This window comes from Pogona vitticeps, chromosome 6, assembly GCF_051106095.1.
Source record: "Pogona vitticeps strain Pit_001003342236 chromosome 6, PviZW2.1, whole genome shotgun sequence".
NCBI classification, from domain to species: Eukaryota; Metazoa; Chordata; class Lepidosauria; order Squamata; family Agamidae; genus Pogona; species Pogona vitticeps.
In genome coordinates this window covers 16,598,275-16,622,790 of record NC_135788.1, presented here as the reverse complement: position 1 = coordinate 16,622,790, position 24,516 = coordinate 16,598,275, and the positions used below count along the sequence as shown (strand labels likewise).

The 24,516-nt window shown below is 41.4% G+C and overlaps 1 protein-coding gene across 1 annotated transcript; it reads left to right on the top strand.

Moving 5' to 3' along the window:
* The first annotated feature begins 448 nt into the window (after positions 1-448).
* Positions 449-21,487, top strand: MTPAP (mitochondrial poly(A) polymerase). The gene is made up of 9 exons (XM_020800868.3): positions 449-670; positions 2,646-2,818; positions 4,877-5,110; positions 8,959-9,180; positions 15,160-15,371; positions 17,537-17,763; positions 19,104-19,196; positions 19,284-19,357; positions 20,039-21,487. Exons 1-9 carry the CDS (start codon positions 493-495, stop codon positions 20,384-20,386), a joined length of 1,761 nt encoding a protein of 586 aa, XP_020656527.3. The 5' UTR covers positions 449-492; the 3' UTR covers positions 20,387-21,487.
* The last annotated feature ends 3,029 nt before the right edge of the window (positions 21,488-24,516 follow it).

Sequence of the window (24,516 nt, the reverse complement as noted above, 5' to 3'; positions counted from 1 at the left end):
CACGTGGCATGATAGCACAATCCCTGCCGGCAGGTTATAAAAAGGCAAGCCATGCCTTTTGTGTTCCCCCTTATTTGTGTACTTGCCTCCTCCCCACTTTGTCCTCATAACCACCCTGTAAGGTTGGCCTAGCTGAGCATGACTGGCCCAATATCACCCAGAGAATGTAAGGGATATTTCCAGGAAGACCAAATATGAGATGTATTGACTCCCTAAAAGGAACCCACAGGCTTGAGTCTTCAAGAGCTGATCAGGGCAGCTCTTACTGGCTAAGGAAGCCAATTTTCTCAGCCAAATCAGTAGCTCCCCGCCCCCAACCTCTTCGTGTGAACACGAAACACATGCTATCCACGCCCTCCACGAAGCTAAGAGGGCCTTCCCTCCCAAGAAGAGCGTTCGCCCTTCACACGGACGAGCCGAGGCATTTTGATCCTCGCACCGCTCCGTACGCATGCGCCGTGCGACGCAAGGGCTCTTTTCCTCCTTTCCGTCATGGCGGCCCCCATGGGGAGGTGGCCTGTGCTGCTCCTATGCCGGGCGTTGCGCTTCCCCCGGCGGGCTGAGGAGAGGCTGCGGGTCGCCGAGGTCCGGTTCGGCTCCACAGAGGTCGCCGCTGTCGCTCCTGTGGTGGGAGAGCAGCAGGCCCCGTTCAGCGAGGTCCCGGCGGCGGGTAAAGGAGACATTTTCCAAGTAGCAACTTGGAAGCGGGAGAGGGGACCGGGCTGTTCATTGTAGGCGCTGCGTGAGTGACGGGAAAAGGGAGGATTTGGAAGTCGTTAAAAACGGCAAGCGGCTTCGCCTTTGTTTCCTCCCTTCGCCCGCTTTTCTAGCGACGTGTTGGGAATGAACGTCACAGAGCAGAACAGGCGAGGAAACTGATCAGTGGAGCCTGAAAACATTGGGCCAGGGCTTATCTTTATTTAATCCAGTTTTTCTGCGTTTCCTCCAGTGAGAGCAAGACAGCGTGCATGCTTCTCTTTCTCGCTGCTTTATCCTCACAACAATCCTGTGAGGTAAATACGATTGAGAGCTTTATGAATACTGTAGTCCAAAGTCACCCACTGGGTTTCAGAACCCAGTGGGGATTTGAACCCAGCTCTCCTGAGACCAAGACCAAGGGTGAACAGAAACTAGGAATGGGAGCTGAGAGAACTGGTGGTGATAGGGAGTTCTATTTGCTGAGACCGCGTTTGAATGAGATTTTTGGACTTTTTTTTGTTAAGAATATTCACTATGCTCAACATAGGTAAAGGTTCCCCTTGACATTTAGTCCAGTCATGTCCAACCTTAGAGTGTGGTACTCATCCCAGTCTCCAAGCCATAGAGCCAGCGTTTGTCCATAGATAGTTTCCGTGGTCACATGGCCAGCATGACTAGACACGGAACGCCGTTACCTTCCCACCGTGGTGGTACCTATTTATCTACTTGCATTTTTACATGCATTCGAACTGCTAGGTTAGCAGTAGCTGGGACAAGCGATAGGCAAGAGGAGAAGGGGACGCAGAGGATGAGATGGTTGGACAATGTCATCGAAGCTACCAGAATGAATTTGACACAACTCTGGGAGGCAGTGGAAGATAGGAGGGCCTGGCGTGCTCTGGTCCATGGGGTCACAAAGAGTCAGGCACGACTAAACGATGACGGGACAAGTGATGAGAGCACACTCCATTGCGTGGATTTGATCTTACGATGGCTGGTCTGCTGGCCTTGCAGCACATAGGCTTCTGCGGTTTAACCCACAGCGCCACCACATCCCCATGCTCAACATAGTCCTGTCTTAATTCAGTAATCTAACCATGCCCTGTGGCTGATTTGGGGTTATGCTGGTCACTTATGAGGCCATTATTTCAAATAGATTGGATAACTGGAGATTTTTGTATGTATATTCTGTTGCCTTTTGAGATAATGTGCATAAGGATTTTCCAAGTAGTTACATGAGGATTACTGTTGTACATTGATGAGATCTGAGATATAACTATTGCACGCTTGCTGCTTGGACATCCCTGTTATTAATGCACTCACCCTTGTTTTTGGGGCTTAACATGTGCAGTGGGAAGGCTTTGTAGTCAAATAGGTTCTTATATAACTTAAAAACCCAGTCCCCAATGCAGAAAAAGAAGGAATGTAGTATATTTCCCCTGCTCCTTTCCTTCTTTTTCTCTCTGTATGGTGGTTGAATAGCTATATTTTTAAAATAGCTATTTTTGAAATAGAGTATTCAGAACAGTTAAATGCATGTAGCTGCACAAAGCAGTACATGTTTGTTAGGGATTATCTCTAATGTTGTTTGACAGTGCTGTATAATAAAGTTATGATATTTTTTGAGCATGTCTGAAAAAATGGAAGTCCTTTGAGTTGCTGAAGCAATGCAGAAATAGCATATATAAGAGTGAGACAAGTGTTTTTGTATCTGGGAAAGTGATGATTTGGTCCAAAATCCAATTTTGGTCATGACTAGAGTAAATCCATGGAATTAGTGGAAATTATATGTGTTGATGTGTGAAGTTTCTATTTATTCCGTTGGGATGAGCATTTCAAAATATGTGCATGTGTGCATGCATTTGCTTTTCATGATCTGTTGGTATAACAATCTGCTCATGCAATTAAAATGTTAATATTAACTTCTTTATATTCCTTACTTCTAGACACTGTGATTGGCATCAGAAAGAAAACATACAGTGAGATCCTAGCAGAAAGACAAGAACAAGCAAAAAGGACTGTGTTAATTAATTGCCCATTCAAAATCAGTGAGAAAAAACTTCTCAAATACTTGTCATCTCATGGAAATGTAAAAGATCACTTCTTTTATGAGACTCATGTAAGTTTTTGAAGGATTAACAACTAAAACCTAAGCCTAAAGTGTATATGACTCAGTTAGAAAGGATATTGCATGCCTAGGCTTAAGCAGACTTTTGTATACTGTATCCTGTTATGAAGAGAATATTTTTCCTGCAAGGTGGTGAAATGATCCCAGATCAGTTTGATTGTAAGTTTCTCATCCCATTAGGTTGTAATCCAGTACAGTAGTAAGTTGTAACTCTACTGGCTTCATTGATTCAGTGGACCTGCTGTGTTGAAACTTACTAATGGATTTTAGTCAGGGTTGCCACAGGTGACTTAGTTAATCAAAAAGTTTTCTATAATTATGATGGTGCTAATGATAATTTGCAAAGTTATCTTAACTTCACAGCTGTAGTATCTTGGCATAGTTTTATTTATAGTATAGCATCCAAAATTATGTGTGAAAGTGCTTAAAAGGTTAATGATAAATCATGACAGAGCATATAATCTCTCCACTTTCTCATTATAAAATTAAATCTGTGTAATGGATTTTCTCTGTTGATTGGCCGTAGATCTTTCCAAAGTATATTTGAATTAGAATCAATTTATTGTCATTGAATGTATATACACCGTATACAGTGGGGGCTTGACTTGAGAACTTAATCCGTATTGGAAGGCGGTTCTCAAGTCAAAAAGTTCTCAGGTCAAATCTGCATTTCCCATAGGAATGCATTGAAAACCATTTGATCCGTATCTGCTCTTTTCCGTCCATAGAAACGAATGGGAAGCTGCTATTCCGCCTTCGACCACTAGAGGGGGATATTTTGTTTCTTTTTTTCTTAGGTCAAGAAAGGTTCAGGGAAGGCAGGGAAAATACAGTCCAGGCAGTCTGAAGACTGTCTCCCAATCCACTCTCTAAACGCTGGGAGGAGTGAGGAAGCAGACAGGCACCCTTTTCACTGGCCAACAGTTAACTGAAAGTTCAAATTTTGCACTTTCCCTGCCTCCCACGTGGTTTTTTTTAGTTCTTAACTCAAATCTAAGTATGTAAGTCAAGTCAATATTTTCCTATGAGAGTGGTTCTTAAGTCAAAATGTTCTTAACTCAAGGCGTTCTTAAGTCAAGACCCCACTGTACACATATAACAAAATTCAGAGAACACTCAGAGACCAGACCAAACACACACACACCCTCATAACAATCCCTAAATCCCAGAAGCCTGCCTAAAGCTCAGAGTATCCACACAACATAAAACACAATTTGTATATGATTTGACTTGTTCTTCCAGTTGAAAATTCCTTCAGTTCAAAAATACTATTTATAGGCTACAATTGCTGTTGCATCAAGAGAAGATAAGTTTGCAGTCTTTTCTGCTGCATCATATTGTAGCACAAACATAAGTAAAGTTCTTTGGCTAAAGCAAGGAGTAGTACAAACAAGCAATCGATTTTTAAAATTCTAAAATGGGTGCTGTCTTCATGCTGCAGAGTAAAATAGTCATTGTAATGACTGTCCAGGTGTTAATGACAGTGGTTCTCCCCACCCCACCCTACTCCACTCCACCCTGTATACAGTATTTTGAAGAAAATTTTACTTTCTTAATCTCGAATGAAAGTGCTATTGTGGAAAGCTTCTCTTTGACACAGGAGTCAGATGTTCCTGCTAGAGAGGCCTTTCTGCATGCATCATTTCAAATACTTACCTTGGATATTATTTATTTGGGATATTTTAACACTATTTTTCACTAAGTTTTGCCACAATCCAGGCAATCTCAAAAAAGCCAATGTAATGGATTATATGAACCATTTATGCTTGGGGAAAGTCCCCACTCAGTCATGTAACTGCCTGGGTGTCTTGAGTGATGCATTATTTCTGAGCTTACCTACACAACCTGACTACTCTGAGAATCCCAAGGATTCTGTGCTGACCTCTTTTAAGGCAAAGACTTCCGTAAATGTGGTTCTGTTCATTCTTAACCTTTTCTAGCAGTTTCTGATTCATGCTGGAGTTTCTTTTAATTCAGTGCTTCACATATGTTTTCAGATGCAATCTCTAGTACATCATGTAACTGTTTCTTGTTTTGTTCTTCTTTCAGGGTTTGTATGCAGTCATAGAATTTTCAAAGGCAGACAGTATAGCTTCAATGCAGGATGGCATTCGTACCCCACAGCTTGAGAATGAAGGTTTTGTTCCATTTAAATCTAGAATTTTTACCTTGACATACAAAAATCCACCAAATGATGATGCTGAAGTGCTGTCAGTTCCCCGTTGTGCACAAACTGCCATGCCGGTTGGAGATCTGGTGACAAAACTTTGTAAAGCTAACAGTGTATGTTCATGTATGGTATTTCTTCCCTATTCCTTTTATAAGATTTGAGTAGCTTTATTTTTCTGTTGAATATGAAATGGAAAAATTGTATCAAATACGATGGATGGATCGGCAACTCTCATTGAAAAAGGGGCTAAAAGTCGAAATGGGCTTAATGCAGTAAATGATTAAATAATCCATAGTGTTCTCCACCAGATGGAACCATACCTCCACTGAAATCAGTGGGTTCCAGTGTCAATTTTTTCCTTTGAAAGTTGAAGACCTGTTTGCCTAGTCTGAGCTGTCGCTAACCTCGTCTGTTATACCTAGTGATTTTAATGTTTTTCCCCCCTCTCTCATTTTACTTGGTTTTATTGCATTTTTTTAGGTTTTCAAATTGAAACAATGTTATCTGCTTTCAAACTATTGGAAATTAAATAGTATAGAAAAACTTGAATAAATAATAAGTTAAATACTTTTATAAATATTTTTTGGGGAATGACTGTAGAGTAATGTAGGAGCCTACAGGTTTTGACTTATCTAGGTAGCCAGATTAAAACTTGGGCTCACCAGATTCTTGGGGTCACTAGGTGGCAAGTACTTCCATCCTACAGCAAAGAGACTTCTGTTTTCCCATCCCCACATGGTGTTGGCACTTCCTTATGACTGTATAACATGAAAAGATTCAAGTTTCCATTTTTGCTCTTCTTAGAGTCAGGCAGCCGCTATGCGTTATATACAATACTGGTTCTTAACCTTGGGTTATTCAGGAGTTGTGGACTGCAACTCCCAGAAGCCTTCACCACCAGCTGTCCTGACTGGGGTTTCTGGGAGTTGTAGTTCATAAGCATCCGAGTAACAAAGGTTAAGAACCACTGATATACAACACAAACACCTTCACTCTGATTTCAGAGAGAATGAGTCTTAACATTTTCAAAAATGGGAATTCCATCAGTAGTTTTCAGATTACCTTCTGTGTGGGAATTCCCTCTCATTGACATTAGTACTTTGCAGAGATTTCTAGGCTCTAAGGCAGGCTCTAGACCTACTGGGACTTCACAGTCTTACAGTCTACGACAACATGTCTGACCCACTGCAAGAGAAGGATAGTAGCAGTGGACAGCTTTCAAGGAACATTATGGAATTTTAGATACCTTCTCACCAAGAACCAGTTAGATATCTGAGGGACTTTTTTTTCTTAGAACCTGGTTTGAAAACTGCTGCATTAATTTATGTTCTTGGTGTATTTAGTACACCGTTCACCTTGCCAGCTTCAGCTGTGCTATCCATGTCAGTGCAAAGAGAGTTCTCATACCATCTACCATGGTCCTGTTGCATTTTTCTTGCATGGACGTAGGAGGCATGGTTTTGTTCACTCCTTTCTGGCTGGAGATTGTCAGTGGTGTTAAAAGACACTTGTTTCATTTTACAGGATGATAAGAGTTCTTCTCTGTTCCCTATCTTGTTTAACATCAAGATCAAGTCATCTGGAGATTTGGGTTACAGTGTCTTCTGTATGCAGATGACACACAATTTCACCTCTCATTTCCTTCTAACCTCAGAGAGGCTGAAGAATGCACAAACAAATAGCTGAAGAAGGTTTTAGGATAGGTTAGAACAAAAAGGTTGTAGCATAATCTAAATGTGAGTGCTGCTGGTCCCATCCTGAGTAGTGGCTGGGTCTCCTAGCAATAATTCCATGGGCTCCAGGTTGGGAAAATAACCAAGAAATGTCTTTATTGAGACTGAGGAACAAATGGGAATACTGTTTTTAACTCCCTGTGGCAGCTTCCTGGAGGGTTTAGTTTCCTGCAGTAAAGGCCAGGGAATGACCTTTCTGGAGGGTTCCTTCAGAGGGAACCCTGAAAGTCCAGGTCTCGCAGAGTGACAGGGGAGGAGAAGTCCTGGCTGAAAGCTGATGCCCGCTCCTCTTGGAGCCTCTTCTGTCTCAGTTTGGCACTTTCATCATTCGCAGTGCAGCTGGATTGTCATGATGGAGGTATGGTAGGCTCTTGATATCCTGCTGCTGGAGTCCATCTGTAGCTCCTTCCTGTACTCAACAGGTGGGGCTTGGGAACTTCAGCCTAGGGCTCCTCTGCTCAGGCAGCTGCGATCTCAGCCAAGTTGCAGAATCGGGGGGCCAAGCCTCGGCAGCCTCTTCCCACAGCTTCTCTTCTGAGGGCTGTATCTCTGCATCTGTGTTGTTTAAGGAAGCCCCTGAGCCCTCTTGGTCTTCCTCTTTTCTCCGCATCACCTTGTCCTCCTAGCAGATGGCTCTCATCAGCCAGCTTGCCTGTAGGTACCTCCCCCTTGCCTACTATAGGGACCCAGGAGTTATGGCTGAGGGTGCTGGCATACAGTTGGACTTTAGGAGCTGATTCCTAAATTCCACTGTTGGTATATGGCTTGTTCGTTGATCAAGTGAAAGCAAGTGACCTCTGTTTTGTTATGTTGGATATTAGCCTACACATTTTAAAAAAACCTATCCATTTTCTTTAAACCATTATTGCCTTTTTTGTCTTTTTTTTGCTTGCTGTAATTTTAATTCATTTTTTTCCACAACTAGGTGAAATAGATTTAGTTTTTAGAAGGCCCATACCGTACATTTTTGAGATAGATATTTGTTATGGAACACTTGTGTACAACTTGTTTTGCAATTATTTCAGAAAATGAATGATTTCCATTCCATAACAGAAACAAACACTTGTGCAGAGATTTGAAGGTGAATAATCTCCAATTCAATAGGTTAATCATGACTGTTTGGAAGATTTTCTTACATGACCCTGTTAGAGCAACCACCTCCTAAAGACAGACTTTGAAATTGGGTATTTTTACGAGACAGTTTGTTTCGATGGCAGTGAACACTTAATATGTAAGAACCATGGGGCTGTTTGAATATTTAAATAATGTTTTTAAATGTGTTTATGATTTGATTTGATTTTTTAAAAAGATTTTTAAAATGAGTTAGGCTGTGCAGCCATAGGCTGGGAGTTCAATTCCCCACTGTGCCTTTTGGAAGAAGAGCCACCCTGTGTAGTCTTGGGCAAGCTGCACAGTCCCAGGGATGCTCCCAAAAAAGGGAATGGTAAACCACTTCCGAGTCCTGTATACTCTACCTCAAAAACTTTGAAAAGGATTGCTATAAGGCAGAACTGACTTGATGGCACACAATGATTATAATGTACTATTTTTAAAGGAATCATCATAACTCAAGAAAACTATTAAAGCAACCCTGGAGATTTTAAGAAGGCATCTAAGACCCTGAGGTTGGGAAAGTGTGAAGGCAAGAGGAGAAGGAGAAGACAGAAAATGAGATGGTTGGACAGTGTCATTGAAGCTACCAACATGAATTTGACCAAACTCCAGAAGGCAGTGGAAGTCAAAAGGGCTGGCATGCTCTGGTCCATGAGGTCACGAAGAGTCGGACACGACTTAACGACTAAACAACAAAAATCTTCCAACATTATAGCATGTTGGGAGAGGATCACTAGTGACAATCCTGACCACGGGCAGGGGTGCTGGTATTGATTTTCTGTTAAAGGACTCCCCTCTTTATTCTGAGGCTCCCAGAGGCTTCTCAAGGGCAAAGGGGATCCCCAGGAGGCCTTGGAACCTAAAGTGGGGGCAGGGTGTTTTCATCAGTTGAATTAAATTAAAGATATCTGTTGCCAGATGATGACATCACCTGGTGTATGCAGTATAAATTTATGCCAACAGGATTTCACCCATTGTGAAGCTCTGTCTTTTAGACATACAGTTGTGTTAATAGTACTTACAAAAGATCTAAATATCTCAAATATGAATTGTTTAAAAACTGCATCTTCTGAGATGGCTTTTCCCCTCTCCTTCTCCCTCCTTTCGTTCTCTAGGTGAGTGACCAGTTGTTGATGCTCACGGAGATGTATCAGCTGACAGAAGAGAACACCAGACTTCGATTTTTAGTTTGTTCTTTAGTTCAAGATATTACAGAGGCTTATTTTCCAAACTGCACTGTGAAGCCCTTTGGTTCGTCGGTGAATACCTTTGGCAAGCTTGGGTGTGACTTGGACATGCTCCTGGACCTGGATGAAGTCAAGAACATGAACAGAAAGGTAAAGGCTTTTTGATAAGGGTTCTCTTTTAACCTAAACTGTAGAAGAGTAATGGGGGCGGACCATACGCCCCCTCTGGATGTTACTGACCTGCACTTTACATCTATCCTGCCCAATGCCATTGTGGATGAAGGATGATGGGTGCTGTAGTTCAGCAGCATTTGGAGGCTCATATAATTGCTAATGAATGGCTAAAAACATGATTCTCAGTTAATGGTCAACAGAGCATTGTGGTGGCAGTGTTGCTTTGTAGTTGCTGCATCTCATGACAGCTTTCCAGTAATTCTGTTGATCTGCCTCTTACTCCTCATCTTTATGTGGGAAGGGAAGTCCTTCATAATTCTGAACCAGATGCAGTTACAGCAGGAAAGTGACGTTCTGAAATAAAGGGCTAGAATTTAAAAAGCCTCGTTCATGGTTATCTTCTTCTCATTTAGCGTATTTTTTGCTCCATAAGACGCACCTTTCCATAAGACGCACCAATTTTTAGGAGAAGAAAACAGGAAAATATAATCTGTTTTCTTCGCTCCATAAGACACACAGACTTTCCACCCCCCTGTTTTGTGGGGGGAAAGTGTGTCTTATGGTGCGAAATACGGTACCTTTTTGTGCTGCCTTTGGACCTGTGTTGGATTCTTCTTTAGAGAGTCCTCAGGAGTTGATCTTGGGGCATGGGGATGAGAAAGGCTGCAGCAAGGAGAGAGGCAGTGGACAGGACTTTTGGTAGTACCAGGGGGGGTGCTGAGAAGGAGCAGCAAGTTCTGCTACCCACTGAACTATGAAACTCTCCCTGTGGCCTTGAGCCTGGCATGCCTTCTGAGCATAAGTTACCTTGCAGTTTTCTTGGGAGGATGAAGTCGGGAGGAGAAGAGCCCATGCTCACCAAAGTAGGATATAAATGTAAGATGTATACATAGGTGTGTCACCATAAAGTGGTGCAAGCAAACCTTTAAAGTATGGCCACTCCAGAAATGCTGTGATATAAACATGCACTTCCATCAGTACCGTTGGCTAGGAGAGCTGCATTAAGACCTAGACTTAAACTGACCTAGATTGCTTGATGGGGGCGGAAAAAGTGGTATGGTGAAAGTTTGGAGTTTCCCGCTTGTGGTGAAATGGTTTCTAGCACACAGCCTCTGTTTACGTGAGTAAAACATGATTGCATCACCCAGCGCTCTCAGCAAAAATTTTGTGAATCAAGGAAGCGGTCTCTGTTGGGCTCCCCTGCATTTCTTGCTGCTGTTGTTAAGAGGGTGAGGGCATGTCCTACAAAATCACAATTTATACACATGACCTTTTGTGATAAGGTTGTGTAATTTGTGTAGACAAAATCTGTAATGTTATGGCTGCTGGTGCAGTATGTTTATCCCTGGGTAGATGTTGTACTTAACCTGTGCTATACATGCACACTTCTAAATATGTGGCCACTGTGTGCAGCATGACACATTGTGGAGCCAACCACGTCCTGTTTCCATTTCATCTTGAAAGACCAATCATGGCTGGCTGACAAAAAATCTGGTGACAAACCACTAAAGGGACTGTTTGGTTCTATGAGAACATTGTTTATTGAAAGTGTTTCTCATGTTGACTAGAAAAAGAAACCTTTAATTATCCTCAGTTACAAGGTTCATGCCAAATTTCTCTTGCTTTGTAATCAGTCTTTCTTTTCTTTGTTATATATTTTTTGCAAACTTGTATCATTTGACCAGCTGCTTTTTCCTTTTCTACAGTGTCCATATTTAAAACATGGTTTTCAAGGCTGATTTAAATTTATTCTACCTTGAGTTTATTCTATATTCAATTTATTCTACAATAAATTTAGTGTGCTTTTAAATTTTAATTTATTAATTTAGTCTTAGTAAATTTGCGAAAGGAGGATGAAATAATCTTCAATAACCATAAGGTGATATTTATACTAATAATTAAGTTAGATGGGATTGTTGGCATTTTAAATACCAAGGCACTTCATTTAATGAAAAATAATGTATAAATGTAAGAAAATGAAATTATGCTTTTATGAATCTGTCATCTGTAATGCATATGCATTATAATATGTGCACATACACACACACCCATATACATGCTTTATGAGCTCTGTCTTTTCCATTATGGATTGATGGGTGTTGTAGTCCTTCATGAATAAAAGATAGACTGAACAATTGTTCAACTGCAGAAAAAAAAGACCCTACCCCACACAAATTGTCTGCCCGCATTTAGAATTAAGTGGGTATTCACTGTTTCTGTAGGCCCCTCTGAGATTATGTGCTTATAAAAAACCGTGTTTGACAAGAATCTGTCCCCAGGAGTTTAGTATACTTCTAGAGTTGTGCAGAGATCTTGGCCTGTGTGTTTCTGAGCACCTATATTTTAATTCAAAATTTAAAAATTAACTACATGCACAGTCCTCCTGTTCTCATGAATGCAAATGCTAATCACGAACAGTGTTGTCGTTTTCCAGTTTGGAAAGAAAAACCCACCTCCATTTAGCTGTTGGTTGGGAACTAGGTGAAACCTGTGCCCACCATCTCTGAGGATGTAGTAGGACTGTGATACTAAATTTGGGTTTAGTATGGTTAAATATGGATTATTATTTTAGGAAGATCGTAAACCACCTTGAGCACTATTTTATAGTAGAAAGGCAGGGTTCAAATGTAATAAACAAACAGATGCCTTTAAAAGCTATGACTGTAGTCAAGTAGCTCAGCAAAAGAGTTGTAGAAAACAGCAATACATGAAGAAGGCTGCATGCGTAACTAATACAATTAAAAAGTTCAAAATAGTAAAATGATGGTTGTCACAAGATATTGTCTTGCTGTAGTGTCTATGAGTGCCCTTGAGGCAATTGCTTTCTTTGTCTACCTGGTCAGTATCACACGGTTGTTACGAAGGGGGGGGGAATAGGAGGAGCACATGTGCCATCTTGAGCACACTGGCCAAAAAAGCAGGATATCAGTGTAAGAAGTGAAAACTGCCTGAAGGACATTTCTCCAGGTGGGAGTGGCTTCTCCCTCAAAGCCCCCATGTCAGTTGTTGTTTTTTTGGGGGGGGGGTGTTTAGTCGTTTAGTCGTGTCCGACTCTTCGTGACCCCATGGACCAGAGCACGCCAGGCCCTCCTGTCTTCTACTGCCTCCCGGAGTTGTGTCAGGTTCATGTTGGTTGCTTCGCAGACACTGTCCAGCCATCTCATCCTTGGTCGTCCCCTTCTCCTCTTGCCATCACACTTTCCCAACATCAGGGTCTTTTCCAGGGAGTCTTTTCTTCTCATGAGATGGCCAAAGTACTGGAGCCTCAGCTTCAGGATCTGTCCTTCCAGTGAGCACTCAGGGTTGATTTCCTTTAGAACTGATAGGTTTGTTCTCCTTGCAGTCCAGGGGATTCTCAAGAGCCTCCTCCAGCACCACAATTCAAAGGCATCAATTCTTCGGCGGTCTGCTTTCTTTATGGTCCAGCTCTCACTTCCATACATCACGACAGGAAAAACCATAGCTTTGACTATTCGGACTTTTGTTGGCAAGGTGATGTCTCTGCTTTTCAAGATGCTGTCCAGATTTGTCATCGCTTTCCTCCCAAGAAGAAGGCGCCTTTTAATTTCAGGGCTGCTGTCTCCATCTGCAGTGATCATGGAGCCCAGGAAGATAAAATTTGACACTGCCTCCATATCTTCCCCTTCTATTTCCCAGGAGGTGATGGGACCAGTGGCCATGATCTTAGTTTTTTTGATGTTGAGTTTCAGACCGTTTTTTGCACTCTCCTCTTTCACTCTCATTACAAGGTTCTTTAATTCCTCCTCACTTTCTGCCATCAGAGTGGTATCATCTGCATATAGGAGGTTGTTGATATTTCTTCCGGCAATCTTAATTCCGGCTTGGGTTTCTTCCAGTCCAGCCTTCCGCATGATGTATTCTGCATATAAGTTAAATAAGCTGGGGGACAATATACAGCCTTGCCGTACTCCTTTCCCAATTTTGAACCACTCAGTTGTTCCATGACCAGTTCTGACTGTTGCTTCCTGTCCCACATATAGGTTTCTCAGGAGACAGATAAAGTGGTCAGGCACTCCCATTTCTTTAAGAACTTGCCATAGTTTGCTGTGGTCCACACAGTCAAAGGCTTTCGCATAGTCAATGAAGCAGAAGTAGATATTTTTCTGGAACTCTCTGGCTTTCTCCATAATCCAGCGCAAGTTAGCAATTTGGTCTCGAGTTCCTCTGCCTCTTCGGAATCCAGCTTGTACTTCTGGGAGTTCTCGGTCCACATACTGCTGAAGCCTACCTTGTAGGATTTTGAGCATAACCTTGCTAGCGTGCGAAATGAGTGCAATTGTACGGTAGTTGGAGCATTCTTTGGCACTGCCTTTCTTTGGGATTGGGATGTAGACTGATCTTTTCCAATCCTCTGGCCACTGTTGAGTTTTCCAAACTTGCTGGCATATTGAATGTAGCACCTTAACAGCATCATCTTTCAAGATTTTAAATAGTTCAACTGGAATGCCATCACCTCCACTGGCCTTGTTGTTAGCCAGGCTTTCTAAGGCCCACTTGACTTCGCTCTCCAGGATGTCTGGCTCAAGGTCAGCAACTACATTGTCTGGGTTGTCCGGGATATCCACATCTTTCTGATATAATTCCTCTGTGTATTCTTGCCACCTCTTCTTGACGTCTTCTGCTTCTGTTAGGTCCCTCCCATTTTTGTCTTTTATCATGTTCATCTTTGCGCAAAATGTTCCTCTAATATGTCCAATTTTCCTGAACAGATCTCTGGTCTTTCCTTTTCTGTTATCTTCCTCTATTTCTTTGCATTGTTCATTTAAGAAGGCCCTCTTGTCTCTCCTTGCTATTCTTTGGAAGTCTGAATTCAAGTTTCTGTAACTTTCCCTATCTCCCTTGCATTTTGCTTCCCTTCTCCTCTCTGCTATTTCTAAGGCCTCGTTGGACAGCCACTTTGCTTTCTTGCATTTCCTTTTCTTTGGGATGGTTTTCGTTGCTGCCTCCTGGACAATGTTACGAGCCTCTATCCAAAGTTCTTCAGGCACTCTGTCCACCAAATCTAGTTCCTTAAATCTGTTCTTTACTTCCACTGTGTATTCATAAGGGATTTGGTTTAGATTATACCTGAGTGGCCCAGTGTTTTTTTCCTAATCTCTTCAGTCTAAGCTTGAATTTTGCTATGAGAAGCTGATGATCAGAACCGCAGTCAGCTCCAGGTCTTGTTTTTGCTGACTGTATAGAGCTTCTCCATCTTTGGCTGCAGAGAATATAATCAATCTGATTTCGATATTGCCCATCTGGTGATTTCCATGTATAGAGTCGCCTCTTGTGTTGTTGGAAAAGGGTGTTTGTGATGACCAGCTTATTCTCTTGACAAAACTCTATTAGCCTTTGTCCTGCTTCGTTCTGAACTCCAAGGCCAAACTTCCCTGTTGTTCCTTTCATCTCTTGGCTCCCTACTTTAGCATTCCAGTCCCCTAGAATGAGAAGAACATCTTTCTTTGGGGGGGGAACACTATATTTATTATCATATTTGTGTTTTTTATTTATAAGGGGGCCCAAGGCGGCTCATAATATTAGAAAGAGGAAAATTAACAATATAAGAAGTTAAACAATAACGACCAATTAAACTGTACGCCAGTTAAAATACAGTTGAAAAGCAAGTAAACGTTGAAAACTCAAATTTTAAAAGGCACTCATGGACTTAGTCACAATTTTTAAATCCTGCCTGAAAAGATGGGCCTTCAGCGGTCAGCGGAAGGATAAAAGGGAAGGGCCCATCCTGATCTCCCGAGGGAGAGCGTTCCGTAGCCTGGGGAGCTGCCACAGAGAAGGCCTCTCCTGTGTCCCCATCAGCTGTGCTTGTGCTAGCAATGGGACCAAGAGGAGGGTCTCCTCTGCTGATCTTAAACACCAGGAAGGCTAATATGGGGAGATACAAGAGTTATGAACTAATGCATTAATTTGTAACTTTTACATATTTTGTGTTAGAAAACAGGTCCCTTTAAGCTTGAGTATCTCATCAGGCGAGTGCCCAATCAGAGAGTAGCAACACAGAGGATACTTTCAGCAGTTGCTGAATTCATAGATAACTGTGGCCCTGGATGTATCGGTGTGCAAAAGATTCTCCATGCCCGCTGCCCATTGGTGAAATTTTCCCATCAGCCTTCAGGATTTCAGTGTGACCTGACAGCAAACAACAGGTAAGCTTTTACAAATTTATTTTTTTAAATCATGTTCCTCACTACAATGCTACACTGCACCATCTTGTTTTGGGGACGCAACAGAAAATTAAGATACAAGGCAACAGTGTGCGTTGGTCCTCAAGAGCAGAAATTGGCAAAAAGTAGGTCAGGATCTACCCATGGGTTCCTGGATTATTTGTAGCAAGGCAGCAGGCAATGTCAGCAACACATAAAATACTTCCTATAGTATAGTAAAATACCTGCTCTGTAATAGCACAGACATAATATTTATTCACATGGGTCATTTCTGCATATGGGATAATTTGTAGAGCTTCTAAAAGTTACTTTTTGACATAAGTGCCCAGAATGACCAATGGTTATGTTGGCCAGGGGATTCTTCAGCTTTTAGTCCAAAAAGTAACTTGTCCAAATTTTACCCATGCTGCAGTGACCTACATGGATAAAGAAAAGTCTTACATGTATGGCGATTAGGAGCATGCCAGGGTTTCTGTGGGCTTTTTGTGTGTGTTGGGGGCCCCAACTCCCAAAATTCTCCAAGACAGAATTCTAGAAATTCCTGCTTAGGGACACCTACATTTTACACAACTGGAACAGGAGCCAATCTTTCTGGCTGTCTCAGGCCTACTTCCTGCAGAAAAAACGAAGCTGCCACAATGCTGGGAGACATAGATTTCAGTGGGAGCTGTAGTTTTGCTGCCTATTAGACTTTATTAGAGGCTTACCTCTAATGGTTTCTGGGAGTTGTGGTCCAAAAACCTAATTTTTCCAACTTCTCTTCATTGGCTGTAGTGGGTTATCCAACTTGCCACCCAGTTTTCCATCTAGCAGCGTTCTCCCTGTGGTTGTTTTTAACCATGGGATCCTGCAGGAATGGTCTGTCCATATTCACTTTTCAGAAAAAAAGGAGTACTTCGCGTGTTTTTGTAACTGAAGCTTATCTGAGGCTTCATCTCTCAATTGCCTGAGTCCAGTTTGCATGTGAATTAAGGCAAACCTCATTTTGAAATGCATGATACAAAGGTATAATTGAATAGTAGGAACAATAAATTGCAGACATTGAACCATAGTTTGTATCCAGCTGTATTTGTGCTCAGTCTTACGAATTATACAACATTGTCCTTTGGTGTTATGTATAGTTTGGCAGATATTGAATCAAGGTGGATATAATTCAATGATTTTTTTAAAAATTGATTTAAATTTTTTAAAATTTTAATTGTCTAAAAAAATCTAACTTTTTGAATTTAAATCACAATTTAAATCAATCTGCTTTTACTCAATCCACCCTGTGCTGAATTAATTATTTCCTGTTTGTTACTTAGATTAGATGAGAGTGTCCAACTGAGCTCTAGGGTTGGGTTAGCAAGGAAAATTTTTACCAGAGTGGCCAGTAGGTGGAGTTAGCTTTTCAGGATTAGCAATCTTATTTTCTCTTTGCATATAATGTAGTTGGTTTTAACTTTTCATTTCTCAGTTACTGTATATATATATAGGAAAAATAACAATAGTATAAAAACGTTATTTGAGACCTTTGAATTAATTCCTCAAAATGGAATCCTGAAATTGATTCACTATTACCAGCCTCATCCACTCTGCAAAAAACTAACCTTGGCTGCTCTATTCCTCGCAACTTTGACCTGAAGGAGGCAGCTGTAGGCATGAGAGTTAATTTCTGTGCCTAGTCTTTCTTTGGCTTCTAGCAAGACTCTCAACAAGAAACCCTTGTTTTTCTACCATGCCAGTCTGACCCTGGCTCTTTTCACATGAGCTTATTATGAGCCATTCCTAAGGGATATCAGATCTCTGCCACATTAAAGATGCTGCACTAGGGTGGGGCGGAAATAATGAAAAACAGAAACACATGAATCATGTGATGTGCAAAATCCAGCTATTCCAGTTGCTTTTAAAGATACCATTGGCAGTTCAGAGGTCAGAGAGGGTTGATTTGTAACTCTCCTTGAATTTCTTTATTTCCCCCTGTGTTTTCTGCCATTTGGAAATTGCAGTTTAACATGTTCAGGTGTGGTCTCTATGCAACTCGGTTTAACATGCAAAAGCTAAAATACTGTTGAAGCCATTTTACTGCATTGCATTATCATGGTCTCAGTTGTCAGGGTTTTGTAATGCCTTCCCTATATGTTTTGAGCCCTCTTCTGTTCCTACAGAATTGCCTTTAAAAGTTCCGAACTCCTATACCTGTATGGAAGTCTTGACCCACGCGTAAGAGTGCTTGTGTTCAGTGTACGGTGCTGGGCACGGGTCCATGGAATTACAAATATCATTCCTGGCCACTGGGTTACCAATTTCGCTCTAACTCTTATGGTCCTGTTTTTCCTGCAAAAAAGAAAGCCTTGCATCATTCCAACCTTGGATCAGCTGAAAGGTCTGGCTGGTAAGAGAGACATCCATTTTGCACAGGGTGATTTATGGGTATGTAGAGATTATTCTTTGGACAGAATCCTGTTCATCCTCACATTAATGTAAATGTGTAGGGCATTCTCAATGATGAGAAAGTACGCTATTCATTTGCACAATTGGTCATGTGTCAGATAGGATTTCCACCTCAACACTCTTGCACCTACCATATTCAGGCTTTTGTAAGCAGTAGTGTGGCTTCTGATCTATACTTCGAGCATTTAAAGTGCACTTTCTAAAGACAAGATATTTTCTGGTATGCACGTGTGGTACAATTTCCATGGAACTTGCATGAATGTAATGGCTGATACCCTGTTGCATAGTAATATGTGCATAATACGATGCTGCAGAAGCAGTAGGAAAAATTGTTGTGGGACAGAAATCATATCCACAAAGTACTCCCATAGGCATGTTGCACAACAATCTTCATGCAGATCACACGACCGATTGTGCAACTGCAACATCAACTACACAATCAATTGCACAAATGCAACACAGACCACAAATCAACTGTGCAGTGCAAGCTGCCTGGGCATAAGGCCCAGCACACTTCTGCAGGTATTATGGCAACTTGAAGAGGACTTCAGTCGCTGAGCATGAAAACTCTGGATGATTCTCGAATGCTCTGCATGCCAGTCATGGATAGCAGCACAAAGCAGTCTGGAGATATCCTGTTCTAAAGTGCTAGCTGTGCCTGGCCACCTCTGCAAGGATTGAAACCTGTAGCAGATGGGGGTGATGGCTTTGGGACCTGCTGAAGCTGCCCAATGTGTTGTAGTGCATGAGAATTTCCTAGTGAAAGGGTTCTGTATTCTGAACTTCAAGAATGGATCATATAATTGTTTATTAGAATAAAACAGTAAAAGTAGTGTGCAAGTCCTTATTGTTAATTTACATTTCAACTTGGAAAATTGTGCTGGAATTCTTCAGTATTTTCTGACTCAGGGTTTCAAGAGGAAAGTCCAAGAGAAAGATCTAAAGCAGGCTTCTCCAAGCCTGTTTATCCTCCCTGTGAGATGGATTAAGATCCTCATTGCCCTCAAGCAGCCTATCTATTCAATTAGCTAGTTGGGGATGATGGAGGTTCAAGTCCAGTATGTCTGAAAGGCTGGGTTTAGGCCATTTATATTTAGTCCTTCAGGCATTTAATGGAAGTTTTACTAAGCCTGAACTTTTTTGATGCATAACTGTTGGTACTATAATATTTCCCATGAATGATAACTTCTTTCTGTATTGGCTGAATTATGCTTATGTAAAATTATGCCTTACCCAGTATCTTTATGTTATGATTTTAATGATGGTGGGTTTTTTTTCCAGATGCAGAAGATAAGCAAATAATTGAAGGTTATGACTGTACATTTGTTAGTAATTTGAATAAAATTGAGCCCACACAAAACACCGAAACACTGGGTAAGAAGCCCTGTTATAAATATTTTTACACGTCAAATGGCAACTTTGGTTTAGTTCTTTTTAAATTTACTGCCTTTTTCCCTCTAGATGTGCTTCTACTTGAATTCTTCCAATTCTACGGGAAGTTTGATTTCAATAAGTATTCACTGAATATCCGAAAGGTAAAAGTATTTCATCCTTTTATCCACTTGCTTATGGATTGTGCCATTTGTGATTAGGCGTGGAACAGTACCTTTTTAAAACTTTGCTTGTTCCCTCGTATTGATGAAATGATGTTGTTGGCTGTCTCCTAAGATGAAAGCGTCTAAGGCAAATCCTCATGTTCTCTATGTTGCCAGTTCACAGTAGAGAATGCAGCGGAAGAGGGGAGGAAATGGCTATATGAATCAAGAGTGCAGCGTTTATGGCCCTTTAGATGTTAATGCACTTCAGCTTCTGTCATAGTCCCCCAGTGGATCTGATAGAGTTGTAGTCTAGCAACATTTGGAAGCCATATTTTGCCAATCCCTATTATAAAATGTACATCCCTCTCAGCTCTCATAGGGTGCAAATGTCTGTTTTTGTGCTCTTGCCTCTTTTTTTCTGCTCATGGACTTTTTAGTTTAGTTTTACCTCTCCCTGCTCCCAAACAATCCTGACTTCCATGTAAAGCCCTTGTGGTAGGCATAGTGTGCAATATTAGCTTGCTATTGAATGTTAGCTTATGGAACAGGCTATACTACCCATTCTGTATTTGGGTTTTCGTTGATTTGTGCTCATTTATGCCCACATCGTGGCATGCTCATAATGTACAAGGCACACAAGAAATGACTTTTTGCTCCAAACCTTTTATGATCTTGCAGGGCAGAGAACAGAACAAACCTGAAGCAGCTGCACTCCACATACAGAATCCCTTTGAAAGTAACCTGAACGTCAGCAAGAATGTCAGTGCAGCACAACTTGAAAGATTTGTCACGTTGGCCCAGGACAGTGCCTGGCTTCTGCATCAGGAACTGAATGATCCTTCATCAAACAGGTCTCAGCCCTGGGGGCTGGCAGCTCTTCTTCATACCCCAGCAGTAAAAAAAAATGGTCACAAGCAGGTTAAAACAAATAAGATCCAAGCCATAGAAAACATCAGAGGCTTGCTGGCGTCTTTAAAGTCTAATGCCCAGAGCGGGAAGAGGTCCTTTGGTACACAGGCATGTTAGCCCCTACAGGAACCTCAAAACCGATGGAGGTGATTGATGAGCTGGACATCTTTTGAGTGGCCTGATTTCTTCTTGGCACAAATGGTCATAAGCTCAAGTCTTTGACAACGGGGCAGATGGGCGTGTTCATCTCACATTTGCCTTTATTGGATGGCGGTGCTCTTTTTGAATGGGAAATATCCTGATTTTTAATGAAAAAAGTTGTATTTGGTACAAAGTTGGAAAGGCACGAACAGTGGACCTGAGAGAAGAGCATCTACAAATATTATCAGTGAACTTAAAAAAAAAGCAAGTACCTAAATATCTGCCTTGAAACATTTTAATCAAGGGACTAGTATCTGTTTATGTTAACTGTTTCTCACACCATTAAATGACGCAGGGTGGAATAAACTGAACAAATCAGAATGGTTGCCTGTAGTCTCGCTGTTGTGGACCCTGTCAGTAGCTTACACTGTCCAAGCAACAGCTTTGCTGGTTTTAGAATGACAAGCAAATATTGCAGGCCTCGCTTGGATTGGTGCCTTCCTACTTCAAAGGGAGATTTTAAAAAGAGAGGGAGATACTCTTACCTACTGATTGTGATGCGCCTGTTCTTGAGATTTTTTTTTTCAAGGTTTGGGAAGCTATAGCATTACATTCTAAATTCTTGATACTACCTGGACTTGATGGGAATTCTTAATGACAGGTTATAACCTACCATATTTTGAGCCTGAAATATTCAGATCTAGGGAGTCCTTTTTTGCAACAGCGTCCTGCAAATCAAGGAGCTTTGCCGCTCCCAGGTATGCCTCCCCAGGTGTATTTTATGCTTTCATAAATGTAGAGAAGTGTCATGGTCCCCCCCCCAACCATATTTCACATCTTTTTGCTATCTATTGCTGTGTTCTGTTCTTTCCTGGTGGGGGGGATCTGCCACTGCTTATTTTGTCATTCAGCCAGGAAACAGTAACGGGGCAACTAGGAGAGCAGTTATTTTTGCCATCCCAAAACAAATGGATGGTGACTTGGTCTTCCAGACTTTAGTACGTGGTTTGTCCATGTAAATTATGGCATCTCTAAATCAGAATAATGTATAAAATAAATTTTTACTCCTCTGCAGAAGTAAGTGCCTGGGATCGTTTTGAATATTGAGCAGGTGTCCATTTTAGTACTGCAGCACTAAACCAGATAGCGTATGTTAACAAGTCTAGTGTGCAGTGCCGGCCATACTGTGTTCATATTCTCAGTTTCATTGTTACTTTACTTCCCAAATATTTCCATCATTATAAATAAGCTAGTGTGGCCTGGTAAGCTCCTAATACAGAGCCTTTTGCCTTTGCTTTTCTCCCAGATATTTCATATCCCATCAGCTGTAGCTGGCGTTGCAAAATGATAAGTGATTATGAGTGTTTTAGTCTTAAAACAGGTGGAATGACCCTGGCAGAGGAAAGGAGAGGACATAGGGCTTCTCTGTTTGTTGACTGCCACATAAGAAGGGCCCAGCCTTCTAATTACTCTCTAGCTGACACCCTGCCCCAAACCCTGGCCAGCCAGCTCTTTGCAGAATGCCAGGGGAGGGTGTCAAGGCACCATTCTTCTTTTCCTTTGTCCTCCCCAGCCCACAAATGATTGTTTATTGGAACAAATATCTAGAAAATTGATCTAATACCCTTTTAAATCTATTGAAGTCTGCAGCCATAGCCAAACCCTGCAAGAATGAAGATTTTTTTTAGTCTGTGCTAAACAAGTCCATTTTCTTTTCTGAGTTCTCCATTATAGATGGACCTAGATTTATTCATTCTTAGAGTAAACCCATTAAAAACCAAGGGACTTAAATTAGTAGTTAACTTTAGTCCTGTCATGTTCAGTACCTCTGCTCTAAGTATGAGTAAAGCCGAGGCCAGTTTATGAGAAGAGAAGAATGTCTCCACTCTTCCATTCCAGGTTTAGTTTTGTAAATGTTTGCCAAATGTACCGTCTTCTCTTTTGTGGAAAACTCTGTACACCCTAGCCTTATTGGAAGGCAAGGTCCTCTAGCCTCGGCACCATTTTGATGTCCTTCTTTGTGTTTCATTCATCCCTACAGTAACCTTTTCAAGAGCTGTAGCATACCCTAGACACAGTGCTCCAAATGTGCCTTCAGCAAAATTTTTAAATTAAATATTTTAATATTTAAATCTGTTTTCTTTTAAATCTCTTTCCTAAAAAAATTAGCCACTATTCAAATTACCTGTGTTCAGCAATGCACTACACTAGCCAACATATTCCCTGAGCTCCAGGGTCCCTTTCCTGGCCAGCCACTAACACTTCAGATCCCATCCCTGTATAAATGAAGTTAGGATACCCATGCTGTGCTCATACCACTTTATAGTTATTTAACCTTGAGCCTCATTTGGTACTTGGTTCCCTATTCATCCATTTTATGGTGCTCCTGTTGAGCTTCTTTGCAAGTTTTTTTTTGTCCCCTGTCTTGAATATCCATCATCCTCATCATCTTGGAATTACAGAACTGGATCGTCAGGTCCTGCTCCTGTCAAGGAAGCATGGTGGAGAATTGAATGCCCAAGCTCTCGCTCTACAACCAGAGGCCTAAACCACTGAGCTGTCCGGTAGTTCCGTGTATAACATGGCATCATCTACAAATTAGTCCATTTCACTGCTTATCCCTGATGTCAGAGGATTGACAAATAAATAGTCTGGGTCACAACAAAGTCTTCCAGAGAGGACTACTGCTTCCTTTTTCTTGGATAGCTTGCTTGCTTTGGGTGCCATTTTTAGCCAAATGCCAGGGTATACTTATAAAGCCCTCAAATGATTTGAGACCTACCTTGGTTTTAAAAATCAGTGGTGGTGATGGGATCCTCTCCACATCAGCACCCTCACAGGTACATTTAATGAAGACACAAGAGATGGGTTTCTCTATTGCTGCTCCCAAGCAATGGAACTGCCTTGCATGGGAGGCCAGGCTGGCCCCCTCTTTTTACCGTAAGCAGGTAAAAATCTCTTTAGACAGGCTCTTTCTTAGTAACTGGCTGCCTAGAAGGGAGATGCTCATTTTTGCTTTTCCCTTCCAGTTTTTATATTGTTTTTAATATGTGTGTATGTAGCAAACTGCAGCATGAAAGGGACTGCTGCCATAACTGCAGAGTTATCAGTTATGCACAGTTAGATACCTAGCTGAGTTATGCACAGAGTATCATTCCTGTAGTCTTACATTTTATGCTCCAAATTAGGAACTGGCTTTTCCTCTGTTAATGCACCATATGCATTTTCAGTTTATCTTGAGGATTACGCTTGCAGCCATATATAGACAACGTCCAGAAAGTATATGTTAAACATTATCTTCACGTTCTTCCTGATAAAAGAAAGAACCTCCATTAATCATGAGGATATATATGCCTGTTTGTATTTAGCAGAATAACAGTCATAACTTTATTTGCCCCTCTTTATTTTCTGGAGACTTTTCAGGAATGCTTGAGATGTATTTTGAACTCCAACACTATCCTCAATCTTACACTTACATAAGATAATATTCTTAAGTGATTGCTTAATATACATAGAATTTGTATCTCAACCTGAACAAAAGCCACATAGGAAATGGCTGGAGAAGTGTGTTTTCATTTCTTGTAGCAAGGGAATTTTACACACTTGTGTGTCTGGTTTGTCTTAATCGACCCCAGTTTTTCCATGCCGTAAATATCATAGACATCAATGAGAACATCCATGCCAGCACCTGTAGTTGTCTAGGCATCATTAAAAGTGCTGATGTCTATAACAAACTGCTTTATGTACTTAAGGGCCAGGTCACCTGTGTCTTTGGCTTTTTCATACAAACCATTGCAGATTGCCTTTTCCTATTTAATTTCCCCAGACTGAGCTGAATTAGTTCATACTTCAATCTGTGAGTAAGTAAATAAGGAAGTCAATAGATGTGGAAAGAGATGTATGAACCATTTCCAGGAGACTCTTTTTTCCTGCCTGTTGAGTGTAATCTAAAGAGATCTGCAACTTCATTTTTTTGGAAGGGCCGTGTTTAAACCACATCGGAATGATTATGGGACTGTTCATGAAATGATATGTCTGGTAAAGACCTCTAGCCCAATTTAGGAGCAAAGGAAGCTACAGTATTGTTAGACTAGCAGCCGTGGCAG